General features: G+C 48.7%; 1 protein-coding gene across 1 annotated transcript in view; it reads right to left on the reverse strand.

The window, feature by feature from the left end:
• Positions 1-242: 242 nt before the first annotated feature.
• The window catches only part of LOC147665981 (peptidoglycan-recognition protein SC2-like), a 108,714-nt gene continuing 87,635 nt past the window's right edge, over positions 243-21,321 (reverse strand). The window contains exons 3-5 of the mRNA XM_086949355.1: positions 9,040-9,241; positions 6,691-6,809; positions 243-4,991 (exon numbers count right to left, since the gene is read on the reverse strand). Coding sequence (XP_086805481.1) covers positions 4,813-4,991; positions 6,691-6,809; positions 9,040-9,241 — 500 coding nt within the window. The 3' untranslated portion in view covers positions 243-4,812. The remainder of the gene's footprint in view (positions 4,992-6,690; positions 6,810-9,039; positions 9,242-21,321) is intronic.

Here is a 21,321-nt window from a genome sequence, read left to right on the forward strand (position 1 = left end):
TATGGACCGTTGTGAAAGAGAATGCAATGGGTGACAGATACAGCCAGGCGACAACGAGACAGCCAAGAGGCAGACAGAGCTGAAGACCAGTGAGAGGGGATTCCAGTATCAGAGATGTGATACAGACAGACATAGACGGGATCGTTTAAGTTCAAGTTTTTTATTTGATTTCGTTCTCTACTGAGAACAACACATTTTAAAAATACATTTGTTATAAAACATGAATAAGATAATATTTTCAATACAATTTTTAAAAAGTTTTAGAAATGTAAACAAATTCATCAGGCAGCGATTTAAGAAGCAAGATAAGGTCTTGAACCAAAGTAATAATGCATCTGGTTCCAATTGGTACTAAGCACCGGCTTTTGGCCTCGACTAAGGTCAGATTTGGACATACAAACAGAACATGCTGTCGACCGTGCACTCCTCCGTTACAAAGATCACAAATACGAGTGGCCTTTTCAACGTGGTTTCATCTGGAAGTAAATGTTTTTAGGCGAAGAATCCTAACCCGTAACAAAAATGATGCATCGCGGACTCCGAACCCTAAGGTAAAGCAAATATACTGTTGCAGATTTTTGTATTCTATTAACTCCGAATAATGTTCATAATGCATGCAATTGAGAACAATGTTTGATTTGATGTCGAGGTCGGAACTTATTCTCGGCGTGGAGTGTTTTAAAAAGAGCCTCAAGCGCGCAGGAGTCCAGTATTTCAATAATGTAGTCGTACAGCTTCATAATTTAATAGCTGTAATTACATTTGACGAAAAATATAATGCGATGATTCGATCTCGAAAGTCTCCAATTTTAATAAAAATCTTAAAATTCCTTGTTCTGCATGTATAAGATTATAAGCCCTTTTTATGATGTTAGATGGTCCAGAGATGAAACTTGTGAGAAAAGTGATAAGAGTCGGCTGGTGATAGACAAGGGAGAGTCAGGGAGAGGGAGGCGAGACTTGTTAGAAAGATGCTGCTCAGAGAAAGACAGGTAGAGACAGCCGAGAGCTGTGCTTCATTTGACTTGTTAACACTGGCGCTGATGATATTCGGCCACATGGTGGCGCTGTTTGTCTAGTTTAGCGATAACATATCAGTAGTTTATTAATTCAATATTAAACATTAGAATTGACTAATACATGCCACCAAGCCACTTTCATAGATTTGGGGGCCTGCAATGGTCTGAACTGTCACACTTGTAGGAGTGTGGTGGTTAGTATTTGTGTTGGTTCTGTCACTGGCAGCTCTGGCAGGGCAATGTGTGGTGCAAGCTGCAATGGTCTGACAAAGACTTTGGCACTTATGAATGTTTTTTACAAATTAAGCACTGGGCCTCCGCCTGAGCGAGACTGGGGAGCCAGGTGAAAGAGGTGAGATGCGAGTGGAAAACAGTTTCTTCAGAGAGAATGAGAGGCAGGGAATGGGGGAGACTGCTAAGAGATTAGCTAGAGACCATGATGAGAGAGACAGCTCAGAGGGAAGGGAAAACATATGTAAGAGAGAGCAAGGCCAACAAATAGCCAGGTTAAGACAGCTGAGAAAGGCGAGGAGGTGGACAGGTGAGGATGTGACAGCTGAAAGAAGGGAGACGATTTAGAGAGTGGTGACAAAGTGACAGATCTGAAGGGGAAAGCTTGGTTAGACAGCTCAGAGAGAAGGTTGTGATAAGAAGGCAGTGACTTATCAGAAAAAACAGCTGAGGGAGAGGCGGGGGAGAATGAAAGGTGATAGATGATAGATATGGAAGTGATATTGAGACAGAGATAGATGAGAAAGAGACAAGGGAATTAAAGAGGTGTGAAACACGCAAAAGGTAAAAAAGAGACAGAACAGGTGAGAGAGGGGTGAATATATGTGAAATTTCAAAAGAAAATCTGTGAGAAAGACAGCTGAGATAGGAAGGGTGAAAAAGAGACCGCAACAGGTGAGAATGGCAGATGAGAGAGTAATATTAAAAAAACTACAGCGGAGACACAGACAGCTAAAGGGAGGGTGACAACAAGTCAAAGGTCGTTCCAGTTTGTAAAGTCGGTGCAGGAGATGATGTGATCCATTTCTGCTGAGACCAAAGGTATGGGCACTCCCTTCTGAACCCAAAGAGACCTTCTGTAGATATAACATAATATACTAGCAAGGGAGGGTAAACCGAGGTTCTATTTGGACCTTTTCCCTTTAGCATTTTAATATGCTTTCTCCCTTTGTATTTTATGGAATAGTAACTATGCTGTTGACCTTGATCTTTATAATATGTCTGCTTGTATTAGCCAAAATACTGCGCTTGAGAACACTGCATTAGAAATAAACATTTCAAACTTGCACATGTCCTCATTGACTCCTGGTTCTGGATTGATATGTTAGTATAACAAAAGAGTGTTCATGTGTTCCGCGTTACCTGAGGTGTTCTAAGTCCATGTTCTGGGTTATATAAACATCGGGGGGGTTGTAAGAACCAATGAGACACTGATTGCTAGTCTGGTAGGGGATTGTGGATACTAAGGTGAGTTTTGGCTCACCCTAATTCACTGAGGTTCCAAGTCTCTATGCACAGTTCTTTGTAGGAGCAGAATCCCTGCTACACAAGTTCAGGATCTCAGCTAGACTTAACCCTCCCAAGCGGATAACTCCTAGAATTCAGTAGATGTGACTGGCTTGGGAAAATATTGGAAAGAAAATGTGTGGAGCCATGTGGTGTGTCTAGAGAAAATCTGTGCTTATTGGCGAAGAGAGCTTGACATCACACCACTCTAACCCTGGCATCCTCAGAGGACCTAGCAGTTTGTTTCATCCCATTCAGTTTCTCCATCTGGTCTCTATCGTCCTCCTAAGGAGTCATCTACCTAAGCACGATTCTCTCAACTTATCTAACAACAGGGTGTCAATGTCTACCCCAACCAACCTTGTATCTAACATGTCACTGGAGTCAATGTTCTCTTGTTGAAAGTTAAAACTGACTTTGCAGGATCTCACACCCTTTGCCACCAATTGCCGGACCCGAAAGGACTCAGGATGATAAGACAATCAGGAGCTACTAGGCCTCAGCTGTGGGGGCTGGGGTTGTTTGCCTCTGATGTTCTGAGGTTTTTTCTACTGTAGCTCTGCAAACTGGGCCAAATATAACTCTGGCAGCACTTGATTTTTAGCAATGGTGATGGTGAGTAGTCACAGGCTTCTCAGGGAGATAGTGTAGTTGTGTTTCAAGCGTGTTTCAAGAAAAGAGCCTGAAACCTTCAAAGATGGCCACCAAGTAAAGAGCCTGAAACCTTCAAAGATGGCCGCCAAGTAAAGAGCCCAACACCTTAAAAGATGGCTACCAAGTAAAGAGCCCAACACCTTCAAAGATGGCCGCCAAGTAAAGAGCCTGAAACCTTCAAAGATGGCCGCCAAGTAAAGAGCCCAACACCTTAAAAGATGGCTACCAAGTAAAGAGCCTGAAACCTTCTAAGATGGCCGCCAAGTAAAGAGCCTGAAACCTTTAAAGATAGCCACCAAGTAAAGAGCCTGAAACCTTCAAAGATGGCCACCAAGTAAAGAGCCTGAAACCTTTAAAGATAGCCACCAAGTAAAGAGCCTGAAACCTTCAAAGATGGCCGCCAAGTAAAGAGCCTAAAACCTTCAAAGATGGCCTTGCCAGCACATGTATTCCCTTGGGTTGGACCAGCTTGTGTTGGTCACAGGAACATGTTCTGAGGCAAGTGAGAGCTGCGGAAGGCTTTTGATCAGTTAGACTTCGGGTGCACTGCCCGTATATACGCACATCAGTATAGAGTTGCTGACTATTAAGGTGCAAGACGGCGAGTGGAAAAACCTTGACCCACTCAAAAGAGTAGGAGGACACCTACTCTAGTAAGGACAAAATTGGTTGCTGTTGCACTCAAGACGGTGTAAACAATGTTAAGTAACACAAAGCAATTCACTTTAAACAAAATGACAGAATTATCCAAGCAAAAAAACTCTCGATAGGTAAATCTTGGAGTCTTTAATGTTGCATACAGCCAGCCGACACGTGTTTCATCGCACTCGCGATTCCTCAGGGCTGAAATGAACAAAGGTTGACAATGGAGCATGTATCTCACAGAGATCAAGTATACAATAAGACCTGGTTACATGGTCTTGCATGCTCAGTGATTGCTTCTACTAGATTAAGTGTCCCAACAAAAGGAACTATCTGTGATTCCTAAGTGCCACCCCAACACATCCGTGTCGTACGTGTAAGATTTGACAATGTTATCTTTAGCCGTGCAGTTCAATAGTGATTTTGTGTATTAACGCGTGGGTGTGTCAGAGTTATAAATACTAGGAAACAGAGTCTAAATTAGAAAAGTGTTCCATTTGTGTACGACTCAGTCACACTTCATGTTCTGAGGCAAGAAATGTAAAATATTCTCTTTAAAAAAACTCAATGTTCTTCTTCCAGGAGAGAAGGCATGTGAATGCAACGCGTAGAACATGATACATCAATGGAACTGCCCAGCGTGTCTTTGCCGTTAATTAATTCAGTGACATAGCAAAAGAAGTGAAAATGAACTTCACACATTAAACAAACTTTGCACAAGCAGTGACGTATGCCAGAAGATGAATATGGGACATGTTGGAGAGGAGGAGGGTTTATCAAGGATGGTCGTGCGAGAGGAGGGTGCTGAGTTGAGAGGGTGAGATTGTCAAGACTGAGGGCTGAAGCAGGAACTGGCCCTCTTCTTTAATGATGGCGTCTGCGCTGTATCCCCTTGGAGCCGGTGCACAGACTCGTGATATCGTTGCGTCTGAAGCTGGGACTGATGGCCCAGTGGCATGGTCCTCCCTGGACCAGGAACCTAGGCCTGAAACCGCGGCCAGGTCCTGATGAGGTTGTAGAAGCTGTTGCCGGGGCAGGTTGTGGGGTTCACGTTACGATGCCCCTTCAGGATGTAGTTGGACCGGATTAGGCCCCTGGAGACTCCGTAGCTGATGAGGCTCTTCACGGCTCCCTGGGCAGCCAAATTTGGGGTTCTTCCTAAGAAGCAAACGAAAAGAACATTTGTATCTCTATCATCAGCCAGTAATTTAAGAAATGTTTTATTGATTATTATAAGAAAGTAGTCATCATGCTCTCCATTTGAAGACTAACGGGGACATGTCATACTTATGATGAGCAGTACCGTTTAGAGGACGGCCTGGATCTAGTAAAACGTAACACGTTGCAATCAGCAAGACAACTCACTGCGCAGCGGCAGGAGCGAGGAGGAATGAACTGTATCTGCTAAGAGGCAGGCAGGGATGTTTTGTGCAGAAAGGGACACCGTCTTACACAAAGAGAATCTCCAGAGGCATTTTTCTCTTCCTACATGTACTACAGAATGCAGCCCACGTAGAAAGAGGAAATACCTAGGAGTAACAAACGTTTTCCTCTTCACTACATCTCCTGTGGGAAGGCATCCATTTTGAAGCATTCCCAAGGCTTACACGTCTTAGTAAATCAGGCAATGCGTCAAAAACGACAGGTGGATGCGTGGGAATAGCCGCACGCCGCCCCTGGAACATCTTCCCAATGCAGTCACCCAGGCTGCTCCGTGTGGTTAGTAAATCCGACTTAAGGGCTTGCGTTGCCTTTCGTCACCTTGCTTGGCTCAGCGGCGATGCACACCATTCATAAATCTGGGTCAAACTTAGTAGGTTGACGAGAAGAGTTAATAGGCGCATTAGTATTTCGGCTACAGCTGTATCTGTTCCTTTACTTCAGCTGTAGATAATGGAAAGCCCTTAAATTAATAGTGTACTCACCACGAGCAGGTAGAGAAAGCAACGAGGAACTGACAAATGTAGTTTGTGAGCAAAGTGGGCAGAATCAAGATACCCCACGTGCCCCCTGAATATCGACAAAATAGCAAAGAAAGCTGACAAGGGTATAATTCCATATCTTACTGACAGATTTATTACTGACAATCAATATTTCTTAACTATATATATGTGAAATATTCATTCACTTCGCCCCTTCCAAAGACATTCATTGAAAGGGAGGCTTGGGACATGAGAAGGTTAACACGGCTGCTGCCGCTATTAACACTCTCTGGATTTTTAAATCCGGCTCGCGAGCTGTTCTGCAATCTTCTCTAGGTCCTGCTTTCTCCGCCTATCCTCCTCTTGTTCTCCTCTAATGTCTCCTTTCCTCTTGCTCAGGTTGTGCTCTTAAGCCAAGGACTTCCTTCCACCAGGTGGTCTGTCCCCTGCATGGCCTCACTGAAGATCAGAACCATGGACTTGTATCAGACCCCTTTGTAAAGCACACGTTCACCCTGAGGTCTCTTGGCGCTGAAAAACAGATGTTCATTGTTACCCAACTCAATGGTACTTATTTTATCAACCTCAGATGGATGAAGGCTGAGTGGACCCGTGACTATGAGGTCGAACACAGGTTCCTGCAATGGACGCATTAGTCAACTTATCCACCAGACCCGGTGAATGATTTCACATTGGGTCTCAAAACCTCAAAGAGACATCATCAACCAGAGGAGCCTTCTAGAATTCCTGTTATTGATCATTGGTGGGGGTGCGGGAGTTACCTAGAACATTGCAGTTTCGCAGATAGCTCCTTTAAAACAGCCACCGATGAATGATATCACGATAGATCTCAAACCACAGTTGACGTCATCAAACAAGCGAACATTCTAGAACGGCATGGTTGTGATTGTTAAAGAAGCACAGCAGACACTCACTTGAGAAGGATCCGATGACGCTGATCCCAATGGATCGATTGTTCATGGACCGGGCATGAGCCCCAACCGTGCTCCAGCCTCGGCCTTCGTACACATTGCCGTCCTCACCAACCAGAAAGCTGCAAACGATAAAAAATGAGAATATTGTAAAGTGAACATATAGGGCCAGATTCATAACATAACTGCCATTTTGAGGTACGTCCTCTTTGCGTGTGGACACGGTGTGGCGTGGATGACTTTGGTGCCGAACACGGCAAACCACATTAAAGTACAAAAATCACCAACAAGGAACTTTGAAGGAATTGTGATATTTGGACACTTTATAGTTATTGAATTATTTTGTTTCTAGGGTCGTGTAAATAGCGTGGAACATACTTTTTAAAATCTCGGTGCAGCGCAGTCATTCATTCAATACACGACCATTGCCACTTGATAAGCACTGCCCTGAAGAAGCCTATGTATTGGATGAAACGCGTTGGCTGCATGTGTTTCAAGAAGAAAGAAAAGGATAAAATGAAAAATGTAAGCACAAACTGACTTGTTTCATACTTTGAAAGAAGCAAAAAGAATAAATGATGGACGGAATGCTGAACAATGCATACAATCACCCCTAGTCACAGATCTGGGTTTAATCCATCATTCTTTAGCTCACTTCACCACCCCAGTTTGGACCCAGCCATATGCAAATCAGTCTGACCCTGTGCATCATGGGAACAGTCCAGCCCGAACTGCCAAGCCAGGCCCTCCCTGGACCGGAAACAAGCATCCTGGGACCGGTTTCAGGGCATGTCACCCTTCTTCAGCCAGGAGAGCTTGAATCCATAGGCACAGCGATCCTGCAGTTCAAAAAGAGACAGCGATGCATCAGTCCCTTTTTAAAGTTCATTTGTTTTCAGTGCATTAAAAGCACGAAAGCCCGGGGACTGGAAAACAAATGAAGTTTAAACGGGCTGCTGCAGGGGCGGCTCTAGGCTCATGCGGCCCTGGGCAGGGAGCGGAGGTAGGGGTCCCCGCCAGAGGGGTCAGGGCGGGGCGGAGCGCGGAGGCCAGTGAAGAGGTGGGTCAGGGTGTTTGGAAGCGGAACAGAACCGGAGGCCACCAAATCCCTGCCCGGGGGCGCCACGGAAATATGCATCCATACTCAGAGGATTATTATATTAAGGATATATATTGGTGTGGGGGCCCCTGGGATTTGGTGGCCCTGTGCAGGTGCACAGCTTGCACATGCCTAAGGCCACCCCTGGCTGCTGACTCAAAGTTGGCGTGATTCTTACAGAATGAAGTCCCAGAAAAGACTGAATCATGCCGTGTGCAACATTTATATAAAGAGATGATGGAATCATTTGACAGGCAGACAATAGCAAACTAATGTGTCCTCCACACTGAACAGCGCAGGGAAATATCTGGTTTCAAACAAAAGTTCAGGATGTTATAAAGCAAAAAGAAAGCGCTGTGACCCTGTGACCTCATAGCCTCTCAGTGCTGTGACCCTGTGACCTCATAGCCTCTCAGCGCTCTGCCCCTGTGACCCCATAGCCTCTCAGCGCTCTGCCCCTGTGACCCCATAGCCTCTCAGTGCTGTGACCCCATAGCCTCTCAGCGCTCTGCCCCTGTGACCCCATAGCCTCTCAGCGCTCTGCCCCTGTGACCCCATAGCCTCTCAGCGCTCTGCCCCTGTAACCCCATAGCCTCTCAGTGCTGTGACCCTGTGACCCCATAGCCTCTCAGCTTTCTGCCCCTGTGACCCCATAGCCTCTCAGCGCTCTGCTTCTGTGACCCCATAGCCTCTCAGCGCTATGACCCCATAGCCTCTCAGTGCTGTGACCCTGTGACCCCATAGCCTCTCACCGCTCTGACCCTGTGACTCCATAGCCTCTCAGCGCTCTGCCCCTGTGACCCCATAGCCTCTCAGCACTCTGCCCCTGTGACCCCATAGCCTCTCAGCGCTGTGACCCTGTGACCTCATAGCCTCTGAGCGCTGTGAACCTCTGACCCCATAGCCTCTCAGTGCTCTGCCCCTGTGACCCCATAACCTCTCAGCACTGTGACCCTGTGACCCCATAGCCTCTCAGCGCTGTGAACCTCTGACCCCATAGCCTCTCAGTGTTGTAACCCTGTGAACCCATAGCCTCTCAACGCAATGAGCCCATAGCCCCCTGACCCTGTGAACCCACAGCCCTTCAGCGATGTGACCCTTTGACCCCATAGCCCCTCACTGCAGGGGTCCTGTAACCCCATAGCCTCTCAGTGCTGTGACCCTGTGACCCCATAGCCCCTCAGTGCATTGACCCTGTCACCTCATATTTCCTCAGCGGACCCCCATAGTCCTGCCTCTTCCTCGAGCCTCACCTGTATCCGATGTCGCACCACTTCCTGTCGTCCATGTGGAACCGCTGGATGCCCCTGACCTGGCGGCTGCAGGACGCTCTGGTGCTACAGAATGCCCCCTCCGTGTTGTGGATGATGACAAAGGGCACCGGGGTACTCATCCTTGTGGAGCAGGTGGGGCAGCGGGCTCCCCACTGAGAGCGGGTGACAATGTTGGGGCAGCCTGCAAGGAGAGAATGAGACGAGTCGTAATACTACGGCATCAGGGTATCCCCCAGAACACCTGTGAACGTCGTGGACCCCGTTACTGCCTCGGTCCCAGTGGCGGGGTCTCCATCTCCAGGACGCCATTTGTTTCACTGGCAGGGCTAGTCCAGGCGTCGTGATAATCACTCAAGGGTAACTGTTCCTAAAGAAATGAAAAGGAGGAGCTGGCCAATGCAGTCGCTAGAAGAAGCAGTGAGTAAAACGTAGCTCATAAAAAAGGTTTGAAACGAAACACTCTGAAGGTGAGGGAATTTCTCCTTTTGGTAAAAGTGCCCTCACACGGATCACTGAAATAATATCGACCTCACAAATATCGAGTTGACAAAATATCGTTGACAAAATATCGATGGACAAAATATCGACTGGCTATCTTTAAACAGGTAAGTACAAAAATATCGACTCTAAAATATCGAGTTACTAAAATATAGACTGTAAAAAATATCGTTTTTTTTAAATGTCTTTAAATTAAGTTAATACTAATGTAGTAATAAATATATTTAGACTAAACTTACTTTAAATTATTAAAATAATGTTATATTAATAAATATTTATTTTAAATTAAAAATAAATCTAAAAAAATAACATATATATTTATATAATTTTTTATATTAAATAAACATATATAATAATTTTACCATAGCATAGCAAAATAGTTAACAATTATTGTAACAACTGTAGTGAATTCTACTATTGCTAAAGCGTTGGATAGCGTAGGGGTTAAAATTACTATTCCCACTCCAGTTGGTGCAACAGTAGGGAAAGCGTTGGATAGCGTAGGGGTTAAAATTACTATTCCAACTCCAGTGGGTGCAACAGTAAGGAAAGCGTTGGAAAGCGTAGGTGTAAAAATTACAATTCACACTCCAGAGAATACAACTTTAGGGAAAGTAAATCTTTCATATATAAATCAAAAATCTAACAAGAAATATCTAATAATAATTATTACAAATTAAATAAAAATGTTATGTAATAGAATAAATAATAATTGACATTTAATAATTAACAATAATTCTTTTAATTATTCACCTAGGGGGCGTGGCCAAGATGGCGGGCTGAGAGGACGCACTCGCCGAGAGCTCCCGGACCCCTGAAACCCTGCACCGCTCGCAGCCGCTGATTCCCCCCCGGATCGAGCAGTGACTGTGCCTGGTGACCCCCGTGGTGGTGTGGAGCAATCGGTGAGCCCTGGGTGCCCCGCCAAGGGTGCGATTCCGCCTGAGATAGCCTGGGGCGGAGCCCGCTGGTCGGCCTGTGTGCAGCCCGAAGGCCGCGAGACCTTCAGGCTTGGGGTCTCGACGGTGTGATCTGCCGACTGTGAGTGGCCTGCCGGAGTGTCTACGCTGCGGAGTTCGAGTGGGTGCCGAGAGGGACCTCGCCGGCGAAGCGGAGCCGAACGGAGGAGGGCAACGGAGGCGAAGCCGGCCTCCGACTACTACTCCAGTCCGGGGCTCGAAAACGCTCGCTTCGCGCGGCCGCTCCAGCCCAACCCTGGTCGTGGTGGAGTGGTGTCGCACTTCCGGAGCATTTATTCATCCAGACGAGCCGGCCCCGGCTGCCTGTGCCCCGCGAGCCTGCCCTCCGGCTGTGTGTATCTCCAGTGGACTCGCGACGGAGGTAGGCCACGTTACCTGGGCGTTGGCCCATTGACTGTAACGGGCGGCCATTTTGAGTGCCTCGGACCGGCCGCCCGGCCTTGATCGGGACCTCTGCGTAGCGGTGCTTCCTGGCTGGCGAATAGCTGCCCTGATCCTCGTAGCCTCTGCGCTGCACGGCGGCCATCGGTGACCCCCGCACCGCCAGGATGTCGAATGCCAGGGGTCAAAGGAGAGGCGACCGAACTTTGCCGGACATGTTGGGACGCGGTGCCCTACGCAGCGGAGGGAGCCAGGCCGCCCCGAACTCCCCGGCCCCTTCCAGAGGCGCTGAAGGCGGGGAACCCCCGGTGACACGATCGTTCCTGGAGTCGTTGTTTAGCTCCTTAAGAGAGGATTTTCAGACTTTGAAGCAAGAGGTGGCCGGGGAGGTCCGTGAGGTACGGAGAGAGGTGGACTCCCTGGGGGAGAGAGTCAACACTGTGGAGGAAGCTGGTCATTCCAGGGACGAGGAGATCACCCACCTGCAGCAGGAGGTCCTGCGGCTGCAGGAGCACCAGATTGAGCTGCAGGCCCACGCCGAGGACCTCGAAAACCGGTCCAGGCGGAACAACATCAGGGTCCGGGGCGTTCCGTCCGGCGAAGAGGGTGAAGACGTGACCACCTACCTGGAGGCCCTCTTCCGTGCAATTTTGGGGGAATCAGAGGACTCTCAAGTCCGCATCGACAGGGCGCACCGGGTGGGCCGCCCTCGCAGAGCCATGGCGCCCCCCCCGGACATTTTGGCTTTTCTACCGGATTTCCCCCTGAAGTAGCGGATCCTCCGCGAGGCGCGGCGGCAGCAGCCTTTCCGCTTCAGAGACCACCCGGTGGCCCTCTATCAGGACTTATCTACGGTCACACTGCAGAAGAGAAAATCCTTTAAAATCACCACGGACTTCCTTCGGGAGCATGAAATGCAGTATTCTTGGGGGCACCCCTTCCGCTTGATTTTCCGGTGGAACAGGACATTGCACCAGCTCCGGTCCCTCCAGGATGTCTGCACAGTTTTGGGTATCACAGCATCGGATACAGACACCCCGGCGCCACGCCGCAGACGAAGCACTCGAGATGGTTGGCGGCAGGCTGGGGAGAGGCGCTCCCCGCCACCGGAGCGGCCTGACTCGCCCACGATTCGGGCGGACATGTCGAGCGCCATTCAGGAGGCCTCCAGAGCAACAGCGAACATTGAGGTGGCCTTGACGGCCTGAACTTACTCCGGGGGGAGTCTACATTAGCCTTTCATTATTGCAGGTGCGGGGGTTCTGGGGGTGGGGAGGGACGGGAAGGCGAGTGCAGGTGGTGGTGGCTGGACGTCCACTAGATCGACTTTCCACGGCCCTGTCCGATAAGGACCGGACTGGGACAATGACTTCTTTGAATGCCTTGAGAAGCGGGGAGTGGGAAAGGGAGTTGCAGGGGGGTGTTTCGAGTTTGGGGGTTTGCTGGGGGGCTGGGAGTTGGGAGCGGTATGGAGTTGGGTGTGTGAAGTTCCAGGGGAAGGGGGGGGGTCACTTAGTTGGGGGGTTTTGGGGTTTGGGGACTGTACTGTGCCATAGGGAAGTCTGCGTTCGCTGTGTGCTGAGGCTTCTTGGGGTGGCCTCTGTGTTTCGCCTGCTGGGCTTTGCCCACCTTCATGTGCGCTTCAGGGGTTTCCCTCCTTGATGGCTCTTAAAGTTGTTACTCTGAATGTGAAAGGGCTGAATAACCCGGTTAAAAGGCGGGCAGTTCTATCTCTGTTGGAGAACTCTCAGGCCGACATCTGCCTACTGCAGGAAACCCATCTGCTGGCCAGGGATTGTCCCAGACTGCGTACCCCCAAGTTCCCCACGCAGCTTTTTTCCTCCAGCGCTTCTAAAACGGCAGGGGTGGCACTTCTGTTCTCTAAGGGGTTCAGGGGGGAGATCTTACAAAAGGTAGCGGAACAGAAAGGGAGACTTCTGGCATATAGGATTAAGGTGGGGGGCTTGGTGATGACTGTAGGCTCCATATACGGCCCCAATGACCATCAAGATCAATTTTTGCACAGGGCATTGGAAGACGTGGCGTCCACCTCTGATAGGCACATGGTGTTAGGGGGAGATTTGAATCTGGTCTTTGACGCGACTCTGGACAGGTCTGTGCAACGGCGCCACCAGTTGGGAGAGCTTTCGGGCTCGGTTCGCACCCGACTTGAGGAGCTGGACTTGCATGACATGTGGCGCCGCCTCCACCCTGCGACCCGCGCGTACTCCTATTTCTCTCACGCACACAAGTCCTACGCACGACTGGACCATCTACTTGTGACTGGCCCTATGCTCGCACTGGCCTCGAATGCCGACATGGGGGTCCTCTCTCTTTCCGACCATGCACCGGTGGAGGGTACCTTCAATGTACCCCCGGTGGCTCGCCCGAGAGGGGTCTGGCGTCTCCGGGATACACTATTGCACAGGCGTTCGACGTTGCAACAGATCCGTGCGGCCATTGCGGACTTCCAGCGCGTAAACGATAACGACGACACCTCCCGCGCGACGCAATGGGCCGCCCTGAAGGCTGTGCTCCGGGGCGAATTTATCGCTATCTCTTCGGCGGAGAACAAGGAGCGCCAGCTCAAAAGGGACGAGCTTACCCGGCAGGTGCGGGAGCTGGAGCAGGTCCATCATAGAACGGGAGCCCCCAGAGTCTGGAGGCAGCTGAAAGCCGCCAGGAAACTCTTGTCTGCTCTTGACATGGACCGGGCTGAGTACGCGATGCTTCGCCTGAAGCACAAGTATTACACCGGTGGCGACAGGTGTGGACGGCTCTTGGCCAGCAAGCTTAGGGTGCAACATCAACAGCACCGGGTGAAGGAGCTGGTTACCCCTGCCGGAGGTTCAGTCACGGAGGACGAACAGATTGCGGACGTTTTCCGTAGTTTTTACGCTGACCTCTACACTGGCGAGGCCCCCTCCGCCCGGGCGGAGGCGGACTATTTGGAATCGGTGCCGCTCCCGTCGTTGACGCCGGATCAGGCCCAGTATCTGGAGCGGGAGATCCGTATCGAGGAGGTGGTTACGGCGATCTCCCGGCTTAAACCGGGTAAGGCCCCTGGACCAGATGGCATCATCCCCCTTTTTTATAAGACCTTCTGTCAGGAGCTGGCGCCTCTGTTGACCCGCCTTTTCAATACATTCTCGGAGCCGGGCGCCATCCCCCCGAATTTCTTCAGGCCACGGTCTCCGTGATCCCGAAACCGGGCAAGGACCGGACTGCCTGTGGATCCTACCGCCCTATCTCGCTACTGAACACGGACCTGAAAGTTTTCACTAGCATACTGGCGGCACGGTTGGCACTTCATCTCCCGGGCATGGTCGACTCGGATCAGGCCGGCTTCGTGCCACGCAGGCAGACGGTGGACAACACGAAGAGGGTGACTCATATTCTTGAGAAGGCCTCCAGGATCCCCGGGGAAAGAATGCTCCTCTCCATAGATGCGGAGAAGGCTTTTGACAGAGTGCACTGGCCCTACCTAGAGAAGGTCCTGAGCAAGTTCGGTGTTGGCGAGAAGTTCCGGCACCTGATCTTCAACTGCTACCGGTTTCCGTCCGCGGTGGTCCGAGTGAACGGGGGCAGCTCCCGACCCTTTCCTATAGAACGGGGTACACGACAGGGATGCCCACTGTCCCCTTTGCTCTTTGCTCTTTATATGGAGCCGTTTGCTCAAAGGGTTCGACAGAACCCCGATATCATCGGGGTCTGGATGGGAGAGTTTCACCACGCGATTAGCCTCTATGCGGATGACGTCATTTTGACGCTCGATGACCCACGGAGGTCACTGCCGGCTTGTATCGCGGAATTGGATCTCTTTGCCACGGTGGTGGGCTTCAAGGTGAACCTCGGGAAATCTGCTGCCCTCGATATTTCGCTTACCGGCGCCACCAGGGCGGATTTGCAGAGGCTTTTCCCTTTGAGCTGGTCCGGGGACCAGATTCCGTATCTGGGGATCCTTTTGGCACCCTCCCTCCCCGCGATGGTCACGGCCAATTACGCGGCTTTGAGTAAGAAAATCAGGGAGGAACTGGCTCGGTGGGATAAGGGCATGTTATCGCTGCTGGGTAGGGTGGCCGCAGTGAAGATGACCCTTCTACCTCAGGTGCTATACCTGTTTAGGGCGCTACCGCTACAGCCCCCCACAGGGTGGCTCGCGGAGACTTAATCGGCCATTGCACGTTTTGTGTGGCAGGGCCGTAGACCACGGATCAGAAGGGACATAGCTACGTTGGCGCCTGAATCTGGAGGGCTAGGGATACCAGATTTACGGAAATATTTCCAGGCCGCCCAACTGCGCTATCTGGTGGAGTGGAGCCGGTGGGAATCAGACAAACACTGGCTGTTCTAGGACCAGGCGGTAGCAGGCAGAACGCTACAGGAGGTGCATTTCTTGAGACGGGCTCATCGACCCCCTAAGCTTTACGCCTCTTTTGTAACACGTGTCCCACTTCGGGTGTGGGACTCAGTGGCCACTAGGCATGAACTCACTACCTTCCCTTCTCCCTTCACGCCGCTGATTGGCAATCCGGACTTTGGCCCGGGAACGGAGCCTGGCGCCTACGACTGCTGGCGGACGGCCCGCTGTTGCGCTTTGTATCACCTGTATGGCCCAGAGGGTGTCATCCCCTTCCAGGACTTACGGCGGGATTATGGCCTTCCCGAGACGGAGCGCATGCGGTATATGCAGGCGCGCCACTGGGCGCTACAGTCTCAAGTGCGCGAAAAGGCGGACCGGGAGATCACGGTGTACGAGCGCTGGCTAGTCACTCGCACGTCGGACGCTAAGCTTATTTCCGATTTGTACAAGATGTTGCAGCCCCCCCCCTTTCACATCCACAACCCGGGTCGGGAGCGCTGGGAACGGGAGCTCGGACGAGTGTTGAGTCATACAGAGTGGGACCACATCTCCTACCTCTCACGCCACTCTGCCTATCACACGGGGCTCACGGAGACCTTCACCAAGATTTCGACCTATTGGTATCGCACTCCTGAGAAATTACATGAGATTGATAGGTCGATACCAGGGACGTGCTGGCGTAACTGTGGCCAAACCGGCACGATTACTCATATTTTGTGGGACTGTCTCCTTTTAGCTTCTTATTGGGAAGAGGTCCTCTGCGAGGTCGACAAATGTTTCGAGATAGAGCTGCCCCGGTTCCCTGCCTACGTCCTATTGGGATTAACGAATGGGTTGATGTACCCTCTCAGGTCTAAAAGGGGTAGACAGATTGCGATAGCTCTGGGGTCAGCGGTGCAAAACATACTCATACATTGGCGCTCCACCACGCTCCCCACCGTTGTCAGCTGGCTGCACAGATTGTGGCATGTCCTTGGCATGGAAAAAATGTCCTTAGTGGCGGCGGGGGATGTAGATGCTTTTGAAGAGCTGTGGGCGCCTTTCCATGGTCTGTTGTGTTCTGAATTCAGGGAGATCACCTGCCCTAGGTATCTCAGGCTGTTACGGCTGACACCGCCGCCGGACCCGCCTGTTTGATTGGTCGGAGCCGGCATCTAGTAGCGGAGCCAACCGGAGGGTTGCTACGAGGAGGGAGCAGATGGTCATTGGCACAGTGCAGGGGGTGGGTCGGGGTGTGGGAGTTGAGGGGTTTGTTGGTTGGGTAGGATATGGAGCAGGATTGTTTCCCCGCCCCTTTCCCCCTTTTTTCCTTTTTCCCTTCCTCCCCCTTCCCTCTCCCCCCTCCCCCCCCTCCTTTTTTCCCCCTCTTTTTTCTTTTGTCTTTAACCACAGGCGTGCAAGCTGTGTTTCCATGCTGGATGGTGCCCTCTGAGGCGACAGAAATGCTTTGATGTATCTAATGTACCGTACGCATTGATTGTGGGGCACCTGTGGTTTTCTTTTTTCGTGTCCTTGTTGTTTCCCTCCTTACCCTGCTTCAATAAAATACTTTAAACATAATTATTCACCTATTAATATATTACTTTCCACCCTATGCCCCTATAAACTCACAACCCGTTACAGAAATTAAATTAGTAAAATTCACATAATAACCAATTAATCAATTAATATAAAATAATTAACAATTATTATTAAATTAATTAACACATATAAATTAATTAACAATTAATTACTAATTACTATCAATAAATATATTTACATATTTAATTATTTTAAATTAAATTACTTCCCACCCTATTCCCCTATAATCCCACAACCCGCTACTGCAATAAATTAGTAAAATGTACATAATTACCAATTAATCAATTATTAATAATTATTTTGCAATTACTATTAAATTAATTGACACATATAAATTAATTAACAATTAATTACAAATTAATATCAATTAATAAATTTACATATTTCATTAATTATAATTAAATTACTTCCCACCCTATTCCCCTATAAACCCACAACCCGCTACAGAATTACATTACGCAATAATTATAATAACAAAAATCATTTAATAAAATTATTTATAACATAAATACACACTTTTCACTAATATTATTACATAAAAATACACTATAAAATATTATATATTATTAAAAAATCGATATTTTTGCTATCTATATTTTATACAGTCGATATTACTTCACTTACCTTAAAAACGATATTTTTGTAGTCTATATTCTGTCCAGTCGATATTTTGTCCAGTCTTTATTATTTACTCGATATTATGTCCAAACGATATTTTGGACTCGATATTATGTCTGTGCACCCCCTCACACACCCATGCGGGTGTCATGCTTCATCATCGGGCGTTGCTCCTCTTGGGGGTGGCGCTGCAGTTACCGAAGGGCCCCGCGAGAGAGCTCTATGTCGGAGTTCTTTTTGGAGTAACGCCCTCTTTGTAACTAACTAGTCCGGGCTTCCACATCATGCTGTCGGCCAAAGACCTTCATTCCCGATTGAAAGGCAAGTTTGTGATGTCATCTCTTGTGACCTCACAGCTTCAGAAGGACTTCACCTGTTATGGTGTCATTAACACACCTCCCCCTTCCTTTATTCCAATGGAATCTTTTTCAGTCTACCAAACTCTGACGCTGTTTTACCAGCGGAGTCTACAGCTGATAGTAACTTGAGGCCCGATTATATGTTTCCGGAGAGGGACTACCATTGCAACGGCAAAAGAGTTCTCGCCCTGCCAAAGTGCTCTTCCACTCGCCCGATTTAGATGCGGGCGGACCTTTTTTTTGGCCACGGAGGTGATTACTCTCTCAAAGACCTAGAACAAACTTTTCCGACAGCCCGATGGAGTAAGGGCTGTCAGTGCATTGATGTATGTCCCTCCCCTCAATTAGGATAGGTGGACACATAGCCATTTGTTTACTGTCTGTAACCGCCAGGCAGTAAGGGACAGCAAAAAAGAAATGATGCATTATGTTTTTTATTTTAAAAAAGAAAATCCCGCTTCAGGATTTTCTTTTTGAAAAGAAAAAAAAACGGAGCTCTGATGAAACAGCGGTGTAACAAGCACAAAGGAAGTAAGAGCGAGTCCTTTTTTATGTGAATAATCCAGTTTATTGAAGATCAAAACTCCACCCAATCATGAAGCGTCTGCTCTGCGGTAACGCCAACAATGACCATAGCCAACCGCAGAACAGCCGCCCATGTGCGAGTGTTACCATTCAATTAATAACATGTTTATAACACCCGCAGCAGCGCGAGTATACATCACGCGACAGGCCGCGCAATATATACCATTAGTATTACAGTACATCACCTTTCCCCTTACAACAACAACCAAAAATAAAAAGAAAAGAAAAATTATTCTAAAATCTAATAAATTCATTAAATCTTTCAGGTGCTCTAATTGGTCTGCCAAAAGAAGAATGAATTTGATTATTTGTAACATTTTGACAATTAACAACATTCCTAGTGCATTGTTGACTACCTGATTGAACAGGTAAGGATTCAAGATAAGAAGGGTATTTTTTACCATTTGATTCATTCAACTAAAAAACCCCAATCTAATCCATCCGGACAATCTTTTTTATATTTTTCCCCAATGATCTCAGCTTGTTGATCCTTCACTTTCACTAATTGACGCTGATTCCACCAACCCTTCTTGCCAACAAATGCAGCTCCCTTACTAACTTTCAATACCTGAACAGGTGCAAAGCATTTTGAGCGACCTTTGTTAACTCTCCCTGGATTCTTAATTAAAACCCAATCACCTGCAAGAATATCAATCAATTTACTATCCACTTTCCCATCAAAATGTGATTTCATTTGTGTTTGTTTATCCTGAACTGTCTTTCTGAGTCTGAATCTACTTCATTTCTGGTAGGATTCTGATTTAACCAGGATGTAGGAGAGTAGGGTCTGCTTTCCTATGTTCACCCCATTTTTTTGCTTTTTGCTTCACTGGTTTACTACTTAATGTGGCTGTGGGCCTGCTAATCAGACCCACAGCCTGCTGTTCTCTCTCTAAATTCACAACCATGTACTTTAGGTACATCACCAATTGGACATTGGGTCACCTTATCAGCCCCTGTACAGTGTACTATAGGTGCCCAGGGCATAGGTGCATCCATGGCCTACCAGGGGCTGCAGCATTTCTTTTGCCACCCCTGGCTGGCTATCCAATCTGACACAACTGGCTGATCACTCAGCTGGGGCAAGGTGGTGTAATCACCCCTTGCTTAGATATAGTATACCTATATCTAAACCTATATCTGGACACATATACACCTATCAGTCACTCCTATGGCAGGCCTTAACAATACTGGAGGCAGAGTGCTTGGTTTTATGTGAGATGGTGCTCGAGCATGAGCTGAGCCTGTCCGCAGCCTTGGGGACCAACTCCCTTAGCTGTTCTGGGATATTGCCATACCATATACTCTTAAGTGCATTATAATCCTCGCAATTACTTGCTAACTTTGGTTTGGCTTTATCAAAACATGTCGTGTAAGGTGTCATACACTTTGGAATACTACCCCCTTGCCAGTTCTGGCGACGGGGGTAGCATCCCACCCTTCTAGAGGGAGAAGACATGTTACTTTGCTTAAACACGGTTAAATCTAACCAAAGCCTCAGCATCACAAAATGGATGCTGCTGCCACAGACACAAGTCTGGCCTCCTGCTGCTGACCGAAACTCCGGCAGGGTAGGCCTGGACAATAGATATGCTGTCACAGGGAGGTGTTACATCACCCCAGACAGGAGATAGTGAATTGGGGCAGGGAGGGCTGAATGAAACTAGACACTGCCTGGGGCGCACAAGGCGTCCCATGCATAGTCCAGTTCAAACCGGTGCTGGGGCACTCCAGCCCCAGCTCTGGTGCGAAACTGGACAAAGGGAAAGGGGTGTAACCACCTCCTTCCTGGGTCCCACCCATAGGAGGGACCTAGCAGGTGATCCAGCCCCTTGATTTGGAATAAAGGTAGGAGCTGTGCCAATGCAATTTAGATCATCCTGACTGAAACTTTGAAATGATACTCTGGACCCTTCGACATCCTACTCAACGTAGAAGACTGAAGAATCTCCCTTGTGGTCAAGGAGTGGCCAACCTGTGCAAGCAGGCACCATCAGCGCATCAAGACTTCCTTTGCCGTTGCTCCAGCCGGAGCTCGAACGACAGAGACCGACAAGACCTGGACTCCCAGACTTCCAACAGCCCGATCCACAGTCCTAGCAAAGCTTAGACCTGTGGAGGCGACGAGAGACGTGGGACTGGCCATCTTGAAAAGTCAACGAAGGGCTTCCAGCGCAGCTCCCAAGGCACCTTCGACGTTGTGCTTTGGGGTTTGAGAAGCCCCAGCCCCGAGCAGCCTGTGCTCCAAAGATCACCTCTCCACACTCTCCGAGTGCTGCGTGGGACCCTTTTGCACTTTTCGTGCTCGATGCGTTGTCCAGTCGCTTGCCCGTTGGCTAGTGGCCTCTGTGACGACAAAACCTCAAAACTACATTGCTGGTCTGGTTGCTTGGAACCCGGCAAAATATGGATCCAAAAATCTCATACCAATTGTAATTCTGCTAATGTTGTCTATCTGATTACTTGCCCATGTGCGAAACGCTATGTTGGAATGACAACACGAAAAGTAAAAACTCGCATTGGGGAACACCGCAGCAACATTCGTTGCAAAAAGGTCACAACGAAACTCAGTGAACATTTTTTGCAGGCACATCACACCCCAAATGATATGACCTGGACAATTATTGAGCAGGTCAACAACCCCAGGAACAGAGACAGCATCCTGTTTGAGAAAGAACAGCGCTGGGTATATAGACTCAGTACCCACATTCATGGGCTGAATGACCAAATACCTTGGACTAGTGTCTTAAAACATTAGGTTTTTCATGAGCCATGTCTGCTACCTGTCACTTTCTATTGGGGTACTGCTTGTCTGACTCTTGTTTACACCCCGAGTCTGGGCTGAACTCTTATACCATGAGATCCATGTTTCTTGAATCATGTAATCAGAGAGCTC

The sequence above is a fragment of the Lissotriton vulgaris genome, unplaced genomic scaffold (assembly GCF_964263255.1).
Source record: "Lissotriton vulgaris unplaced genomic scaffold, aLisVul1.2 SCAFFOLD_1444, whole genome shotgun sequence".
Taxonomy (NCBI): domain Eukaryota; kingdom Metazoa; phylum Chordata; class Amphibia; order Caudata; family Salamandridae; genus Lissotriton; species Lissotriton vulgaris.